Source organism: Mus pahari, chromosome 18 (assembly GCF_900095145.1).
Source record: "Mus pahari chromosome 18, PAHARI_EIJ_v1.1, whole genome shotgun sequence".
NCBI lineage: Eukaryota > Metazoa > Chordata > Mammalia > Rodentia > Muridae > Mus > Mus pahari.
The window spans coordinates 32,631,072-32,641,074 of NC_034607.1; the positions used below are offsets into that span (position 1 = coordinate 32,631,072).

General features: G+C 38.9%; 1 protein-coding gene across 5 annotated transcripts in view; it reads right to left on the reverse strand.

The window, feature by feature from the left end:
- The window catches only part of Ankrd12 (ankyrin repeat domain 12), a 107,438-nt gene that overhangs the window by 14,098 nt on the left and 83,337 nt on the right, over positions 1 to 10,003 (reverse strand). For all 5 annotated transcript variants that reach the window (XM_029531189.1, XM_021217654.2, XM_029531188.1 and 2 more), the window contains one exon: positions 533 to 5,190. In XM_029531189.1, the coding sequence (XP_029387049.1) occupies positions 533 to 5,190 (4,658 nt within the window). The remainder of the gene's footprint in view (positions 1 to 532; positions 5,191 to 10,003) is intronic.

Sequence of the window (10,003 nt, forward strand, 5' to 3'; positions counted from 1 at the left end):
AGAAAGAAAGAAAGAAAGAAAGAAAGAAAGACAGACTGGAAAAAACTTAATAGTGAGAAGGAAGTGTTCACTAGAGGAAAGTTCCAGAGAAGATGAACTGATGGAATCGAGTCATGTAGAGGCATTAGTATTCAGAGAAATCAAAACATGGCTTCTCTAAAACACAAGGATAAGCAGGCAAAGAAATGCAAGCACACTGCATGATGCCTGAATTAGAAGCCAGTTTGTAAAGTGTGGTCAGTCAGAGCTGACATGTGTGCTAAGTACTTCAAACTCTATGGAAAAAAGAAGTAAAATATCTCAAACAACTGTATCTTGAGTATATATTGAAGTGATACTTTGGATATACTGACTTAACATTTAAAATATTAACTACTAGAAAACATGAAATGATGTAAGCAGCTTGCATCACACATTTCCCTCAATACCAGAGACTGAAGCCAAGGCCTTGTGTATGGGAGAGGAGTACACTACCACTGAGCTAAGTCCCTAGGGGAGTGCTGAGGTGTGTACTGAGTAACAAATGACTTACTGTAGGAATACAAATCTTGCTTAAGGGGTTTCCGTCCAGGAGATAGGATCCATTAAACGTTACGTATTCATCATAATACTGAGGAGCTTGAGGGATAACGCTACATAGCAACTTGCGTTTTTCTTCAATTTTTTTTCGTATGTGCAAATATTCAAAATATGGATTTGCTCTCTCAGAACTGTACGGCTCAATCTCATCTAACTTCAGGGAATCTACAATGGCTGCTAGAGACCGCTGAGTCTTCTCCTTTGCTTGTAGTAAAGAGGGGCTCACTTGCACAGGCTGAGGGACCCGTGACACTTTCCGTTTCCGAGGATGGTGGATCTGAGGATCATCCTCTTCAGTGAGTCTTATTCGTCCCCTAGGGGAGGACTCGTTATCTTTCTCTGCTACAAGTGTACAGCCAGCAAGCATCGGCTTGCTTGGATTGACCACTGTACTTGCTTTGTTTCTAGTCATTCTTTGAGGGGTTTGGTTTTCAGTTTTATCATCTTCAGCATTTTCTTCTACTTCTACTTTACTAAGCTGGTCATATTTATGCATCTCTGGTTGGGCTGACTGCTGTGAATGGTTCTCCACACTTGATAAGGTGCTCTGCTGAGATTCTTCATCTTCAGTGGAAAGCGAGTACTTTTCGCTGTCGGGACCATGCTTTGGGTTTTCCTGTTCATTCAGGTTTGCTTTTGGCATCCCTGCATTTATCTCATACAAATCAGAATCACATTTACTCAACTGAGTTAAGACCAAACTTTGTAGTTTGTTTTCTTTTTCATGTGAAATGATTTGAGTATCATCTGGGCCCTTCTCAATTTCCTGGCTACTGGAAGACTTGTATGTGAGTTTGCTAAATGCATAATGTGTGTTTGGCTGAGCAGTATCACTCCCATTGAAGTCCTTTTCTGATGGCAACACAAGCAAAGTATTGGCCTTCTCAAAGCTTGGGAGTGCTTCTTGCACAGTGCTTTCAGAGTAAGTTGGTAAAAAAGAATTTGTCTTCTGAATGTCTGCTAAGACAAATGTATTTTCCACATCCTCTGTAAAGTTATTATCACTATCTAAAACAGAACTGGCCATCTGAGATGCACTTCTCTGCTGTAAAACACCTAGCTCTTGACTGGCAACATATGACAAAGACACGGGTTTCGGAACAGAGTCAGCACCTGCCAGTGGTTGGTTGGAAAAAGAGCAGGGCTGAGGTGAAGACAGAAAGGATGCTGGGTCCTGAGCACATGAGTTTCCTGGCAGTTCAGGCTGGTGCAGAGGTAAGCAATCAGTATTTTGTTCTCTTAACATTTTGTTTTCTGAATTATAGAAACTCTGAGCAGAGGAATCTTGATCAGATGTATTAGAATCTGGACAGATGAAGTCATTGGTGCTTAAAGACTCCAGTTTATCAACAGGCGTCTCCCATGATTTACTTGGAATCACTCCAACCTGATTAGATGGTTCCAAATGCATCGAACTGTCAATCAGTGTACCCACAAGAGTTGCACTCTTGATTACATTTACATCAGATGAAATATAGCTGCTGTTTGCAGACCTCGTTGGAGAGCCTGTAGAGTTAGGATGTAAGTCAGACACATGTGAAAGGCCTCTTTCAGGTACTGCTGAAGACATTTCAGGTTTGGGAGACGGACAATTCTCTCTTGGAACAGCTAAGTTGCCTTGACTGCTTTCTTCTGATACTTGGAAATGTTTTATGGGTTCACAAATAACTGAGGGCATACTGCATCTTCTAATTTCTACAGCAGGTCTTACTTCATTAGTAATTAGTTTAACATCTTCCACAGAAGATGACCTGAGATGGCACACTGGAAGTCTGTTTGTATATGGTGGTTTAAGTCGTTCTGGTAGTTCAGTGAGACCCTCCAGCTCTCTTTCATAAAGAGCTGGAGATTTGGCATTTGACAAAAAAGGTGACTGAGAAAATGACAACTGAGATTCTGAGCCCTCTAACATAAAGTCAGAGTCATACTCAACGAGAGGCCTTGGGGTTGTCACTGTATGGCAGGAGTCTTCTGAACTAGCAACAGAAAGCATGGACACTGACCTAGAGCTAAGACCCAGCTTCTCACCTTCTGACCTGGGAGACCGGTTTGAACTACTCTCTAAAATGTAGGATGGCTTTCCTAAATTCAATACATTTTTGTTGTCAACAGATTGTGATCGATTACTTCCAACATCTTTAGATTGTTTCTCCTTGTTATAAACATCAGTCAACTCTGAACTTCTTGACCTGGTAAGTTCTTTATTTTTGGATTCAGTGGGTGCATGTTTTGTTTTTTCTTTATCTTTTACTTTAAGTTCTAAACAAGTACGATTGCGTAATCGTTCTTTTTCCTTTTGCTTAATTTTTTCCTTATGTTTCCTGTGCCACTGTTCTATTTCTAGGTCTTTAAGGCTAAGCATTCGTTCAAAACTTGTCTGCATTAAATCATCATTTACTAACCTCTTTTCTTTAGGTCGAGTATCTTTTGATGCTGGTGATAATTTAGGTTTAAGCTTCTCTGTTTCAGATTTTAGTCTGATTAAAGTATTTAGTTGGGCTTTCTCTTTACGCTTGTCTCGCTCTTTGTATCTGTCTATATCTTTTTTATCTTTCTCTTTTCCATCTGGAGTTTTTAAAGGCTCATCTCTTGCTCTTTCTTTAAGGGACAGAGCTTTCTCATGCTGGGTTTTACCACTGCTGTCTCCTGTACTCGACTTTCTCTCTTCCTGTAAATGTTTCAAGTTAGTTACATTTACACTTTCTTTATCTCTAAGTTTCTCCTTCTTCTCTCCTTCCCTGTCTCTGTCTTTAGTTCTGACCTTCTCTGATTTGGAATACTCATTGCTGTCGGACTGCTTTCTTTTCTCTAAGTGCTTTTCTTTGCTTTCTGCTAAGTACCTCTCTCGCTCAGGTTTCTCTCTGTCGTGCTTTCTATCCGCCTTTTCTCTGTTCCTCTCTCTGTCGTCAGTCTTTCTGACAGTGTTTTTCAGCTTCTCGCTGTCCTTGTGGCACCTTTCTGTCTGGTGTGAGTACAGCTTGTCCTTCTCTCTCACTCTGTCAGTGCCATCACTGAAATCCAGCTTCTCTTTTTCTGACTTATGTTCATGTTTTATCTTCTTTTCTTTTTCAGAAAATTTCCTCTCGTTCCTGTCAAGCTCTTTCTCCTTAGTCTGAAAGCGCCGATCAGACTTTTCCCTCTCTTTTGTGTGCCTTTCTTGCTTCTCAGCATCCATTTCCTTTTCTGACGAATGCAGGCCTGCAGCTTCCTGGCCCGCACTGACAGCCACCGAACAGCACTCGGCCTCCTTCTCTGCTGAGGCACTGTCCTTTTCTTCTTTCGGATCTTTCAGCTTTTCTTCCCTTAGAGATTTTTCATTTTCCTTTTTAGCCTTTTCCCGTTCTTCTTTAAAGTTCTTCTCTTTTGAAACATGCTTTTCCTTAGCTGACCTATCATCTTTCATGGTTTTTTCCATTTTTGACTTTTTTTCTATTAGGGACTCATGTTCCATAGTTAAAAAGAGATCCTCAGTTTCATCACTTTTAAAAAAATTTTCCTTCCAAAATTCTCTGTCAAATTCAATGCTCCTCTGTAGCTCTTTAGCATTGTCTTTATTTTTATATTTTTCCTTTTCACCTTCAACTTCCTTTTTGTGCTTTTCTTTATCCTTCTCTTTATGTTTTAACTTATGTTTTTTTAATGTTTTACCCTCTTTATCCATCTTCTTCAGTGTACAGTCTGAGTTTTCAAATGCTGGATTATGATCTTCATCTTTAATTTTGGCATTTGATTTTTCACCAAATTCTATGTGAAAATCTTTCTGATGTTTGTTTTTTTCCTTGTGCTTGTAAGATTTTACATTTGAACTTTCAGGTTCTGCAGTATCATACCGAGTGAGATCAGGCTGTGAGGACATTTCAGAGCTTCCTGGGGATATGCATGCTTTCGTGTGTTCTTGCTTCAGTGGTGTCTGTTTTTCACTTAATCCACAGGAATGTTTAGGAGATTTACCAGTGGAAATATGAAATAAGTGTAATGAAGTATCATCCTTTGGGCTAAAAGATTTCCTGAAGTTCCCCTCCTCTCTATATTTTTCTGAGCAATCCAGCCCAGTATTAACTGTCAAGTTTGCTAGCCTGCTATTTTCTTTCCCTTCTTTTTCTTGTTTCAGCTCCTGGTTCTCTTTGTTTTTATTCTGATTTTTTAATTTTCTTTTAACTTTGCCTTTCTGTTTGTATTCATATTCTTTTTTGGCTTGCATATCAGAATGTGATGCTTCAGCAACAGAACATGCAGTAGAACCCTTTCTGTTCTGAAGAGCCTCCTCATCAGAGCTCTCAGTACTAGAGTACAGAACCCTTGACGGCTTCTGTTTTTTTGTTTTAAATGACTTAGAATAGAAGGTTTTCTCCTGTTTTGCAAACAGACCACTCCTTTCTGCTTCAGATTCATTCTCTCTCCGCTGTTCTTTCCTAAGAATGTGCCTGTCGTCAATCATCTTACTTATCTCTTCTTCGTCATCATCTTTGAACTCATACTCATCCAGTGCAGAAGGCAGCGCGGCTTTGTTCGGGAGGATTTTACTTCCACAGATGAAAGAGTCTTTCTCTGTCTCCGAGTCAATATTTTCATCAACACTAGAAGGATTTACAGACTGAGCCTCTTCTGAATCTACAATAAGAAAAGAAAATATAGCTTATAACATAAGTACATCAGACAATTCAGATAAAATCATCTTACACATATCAGTCAGACAAAGAAATATCAAAGAGTCAAAATACCGTTGTAGATTTTGTCAAGGGCTTTACAGCAAACATCCTTTATGATAAGACGCTTGACTCTGTAAAAGCATGTTAAACACAGTGTGTTTATTAAACTATACAACATGAACATACACACATAGATAGAGGGAGAGCAACAGCAGGGCACCTGGATTCAGGAGAAACAGTCACTGTGCTGGAAGAGAATAGCTTACCTACTGTTCTTTGACTCATTCCACTAAACAAGACTAAGAACTAATAAATTGAAACATTTTCTTTTATGTATTTGAAAATATGTTATTAGCAGAACTTTATGCCAACAGAACCTCACTCACAAAGACCACAGAGACCAACATCGCTGCAAACTGCAAGAAGATTTTTATTGATCCAACGCGTTGGGGACTCCCCTCAGCACACAGGCAAGAGAGACCCCGAACAAACAAAGAACACACTTTTTATACCTTGTAAGGGGCAGATTTAGGCAACAGGGCTAGCTGGCTTATTCTCATTGGTGTAGCAAGTGACCCTTTCAGGCATTGGTTGGTTTGCACAGGGTGACTACCTTTGGCCTAGTGACTCACACTGCCTGCCCTTATGGTGGGTTATTATGACTGGTCAGCAAAGCAGCAGTACATTTTGAGCTTATGGGTCAGCTATTAACGTCACAGGTATTAACGTCACAGCTATTAACATCATGGGGAATTCTTGGGACAAGGTCAGGGCAGTTTGTGGTTTTTCTCAGGATTCAGTGCAGGGCAGGGTAGGGGAATTTTTCTGGGAACTGCTAGTCTTGTTTTGGCAGCTGCAGGCTTAGTCTGGTCATTTTGACCACTAGTTTGGAAAGTCCCTTCAGAGGGGAAAAGGGGCTGGGTGGTCTTGAATTTATTTTGGATTCTACAATGCTTACCAGAAAGGCCAATAATCTAAACAACAGGAAGGCTTTAACTATACTAGAAACATGGGGAAAAAACTTAAACCAGACTCCAATTACATAATAAGATTATAAGATATGTACTTCACCAAAAGCACTACTCTGTTCCCTGGTTCTTTTATCTACAGTGTAGATCTAGAACAAGAGGAGAAATAGTCTCATTTCCTATATAGTATTCAATACAAAAGTATTATTTTATTATAGGTAAGCAGCAGGCATGGGAATAAACACCTTTTAATCCCAGCACTTGGAATGTTGAAGAACAAGGTTAGTTCTAGGCCACTCTGGTCTACACAGTGAGTTCTGGGACAACCAAGGCTACATATTGAGACCTTCTCCAAACCAAACCAAATTACAGTCAAACTGTTGAATAAATATGATCAAAGCCTTGGTAGAACTTATTTCACTATATATATATATATATATATATATATATATATATATATATATANAATTAGCCTTTCAGGGATGAGCCCCCAGATTGTTTATTAAATACAAACTCGTCAGCCCTGAAATCATATAAACAACAGAAACAGACTCAGCAAGTTGAATTTATATGTTTATGAATATATGTATGCATAATGGTGTTGATATATATATATATATATATATATATATATATATATATATATCAAAAAGAAGCTTTCAGCCAAGAGTAGTTTTTAGCTCATGCCTATAATCCCATACTCGTTGAGATGTAAAAAAAAATCAGAATTATGAAGCCGCCTGGGCTACCTTAGCAAGACTCTATCTAAAAATAAAAGCAACCACTTCATCCCCACAACGAAACAATATTTTTGTTAAGACATGCAGACTGTGAGTTCCAGGATCCCAGGATCCATCTGCCTCCTTTAACCTTAGTACTTGGGAAGCAGAGGCAGGTGTATCTCTGTGAGTTGGAGGCAAGCTTGGTCTATATAGTGAATTCTAGGCCATCCAAGGCTACATGCTGAGACTTTATCTCAGAAACAAAACAAAACAAAATAAAATTATAGCCAAGTTGTTGTAGAAATACAATCAAAGCCTTGGTTGAATTTATTTCAGTGTATTTTTAAAAGGGCTATAGACACAATGGCTTTGCTTGGCTTTTACATGGATGTTGGTGATTTAACACAGGTCCTCTTGCTTTTATAGCAACCTCACCCTTCCTACCACCCACCCTCCCCACCCCTGCGTTGTATACTTAGGGCCTTTAACTGAAACACTTTATAAGACTATACAAAAATCTGCTTGGTGGTTACAGCAGTGGCAGTGCAAGCCTTTAATCCTAGCACTCAGGAGGCAGAGGCTGGCAGATCTCTTAGATCAAGGTTATCCTGGTCTACAGAGTAAATTCAAGGACAGCCAGAGCTACACAGAGATACCCTGTCACAAACAACCAACCAACCATTAAAAAGGACTATAATCACTGAGGTATCTGACCCAGGGGGGAAAAAACAAATCAATTGTAGTAGTAATTAAATGCTTTATTTAATATTCAAAAAGATTAGTATTGTACACTTATATTATGCTTCTTTTAATCTGGCTCTTATATACTCTTCATGCAAAACACGCAATTCCAGAAACATTCATACCTGTGAGATACCAGGCAGTATACAAAGATCTCTCAAAGGTCAATCTTTGTTTTTGGAGAAAATATCCAAAGAGTTCTATACTTAGTGATACAGTTTCATATATATGGTATTTTTAAAGGCTTGTAAATATACTTTACAATCCTACTTGCAGTTACCAACATTGCTGTAAAAGCATCAAGACAGAGTGTTATTACCATTAAAAGGCCAGTATTTTTTTGGCACTTGATTAAACAATTAGAGAATACATACTATTAACACTTATAAGAGAGTCTCAGTGCAGCCCACACTGGCCCTGAGCTCAGGACACCTTTCTTCTGCCTCTAACTCCAGTGTACCTTGGTTATATTTCTTTCTTTCTTTCTTTCTTTTTTTTTCCGAGACAGGGTTTCTCTGTGTAGCCCTGGCTGTCCTGGAACTCACTCTGTAGACCAGGCTGGCCTCGAACTCAGAAATCCGCCTGCCTCTGCCTCCCAAGTGCTGGGATCAAAGGCGTGTGCGCCACCACGCCCGGCTGGTTATATTTCAACTCATGAACTTTTCTTCCCTTGCAGTTTTCAAAGATGTTTTTATGACTTCCATCTAGTTTGTTTCTCACTGGATAATTAGTTCCACTGGAAACAGACAACCTTTTGTCCCCTAAAACTCCAGTGAAACTTTCTATCATAGGCTGGCCCAGAGTGCCAGGGGAACCAAGATGAAAAGAACACAACTCGTGCCTCCAGCAGCACAGACTGCACTGCAGCTGCCGAGCAGCCCACATCCCAAGGCTCTCAGGTTGCTGGCTTAGAAGAATAGGAGAAGCAGCACAAAATTAAGTCATGAAGAGTAAGAAATTCAGGTAGAGATTAACAATGGTTATATAAAGTAAGCAGCTCAAATCACAGTGCCTATAGCACTCATCATTTGTTTTTCATTTAAGATGGTAGAAATTGTCTTTTGACATTTTATGGTATTATGTATCAAGCAGGATCAGACATGCCAAACATGTCCCCACCACTTCAGCTCAGCACTGCAATTACAGCAATAAACTACCATGTACAACTTTCACATGGGCCCTGGGTACAGCAAGCATGTTAACCACTGAGCCATCTTCCCAGTCCTCATTATTATTACTGCAATAAACTTATTATACTTAAATATGATCAATTCCTTTACTGAATAGACAATCAGGATGCTTCCAACTAGTTGATGGTACAGGTAAATCTGGTATATATTACTCTTTGGAACAGCAGTGTATCAGCATGTGAATACAGAAGTTAAGGGAAACACACCAAAATAGCATCACTTTAAAACTCCAGTTAGATGAATATGGTTTTAAAAGCTTTTTTATAATGTCAGGTTCCTAGCACAACATATGTTATTTCTTTTGTGACTAGAAAGCTGTGTCTTGGTTCATTAATGAACACAAAATGGTAATGCTGGTTTTTGTAAGTACTCTTGTAGCTTATTTTTCATGTTACTACTTTTTAATGTCAGATGTGATATAATTTCTTCTTGTCTTATGCCTATCATAGCAATATATTATCAATTATTTTTATTTATAATTAGAAAAATATTAGTTTCACTTTGATATCATAATATAGTACTTATACTTATGACCAGCTTGGAATAGATACATCAGTGGATTACACATATATGCACATATCACACAGAACCATGAGGTTTGTCATTTATTTTTTTTTTTTAAGATTTATTTATTGTTATATGTAAGTACACTGTAGCTGACTTCAGACACACCAGAAGAGGGCATCACATCTCATTATGGGTGGTTGTGAGCCACCATGTGGTTGCTGGGATTTGAACTCAGGACCTTCGGAAGAGCAGTCTTACCCACTGAGCCATCTCACCAGCCCGAGGTTTGTCATTTATATTCCTGACTCACAAACTAAAGGATACTTTGCAATGCAAACATGTCTTTCTGTTTCCTCATAGTTTTTAAAATATGCATATTACTTGGGGAAAAAGCCCTACACATGCCAATGTAACTAATTTAGCCTGATATTAACTAATATCCATATGGAAGCCTAGAAATACTCCTATGAATCCATCTGGTTCTGTTCTTTGAGTCACACACTTTTTAAGAATATTCTACCCAGATTTCCTAGAGTTATCTGTGGTCCTCAGCCAAGACCATTTCCCTCTCGGTGTCAATATGTGTGTAGACTACACTGACAAAATCTGTCCTTCCTTAGGCAGCCTTAGGTTTCTTTTTTTTTTTT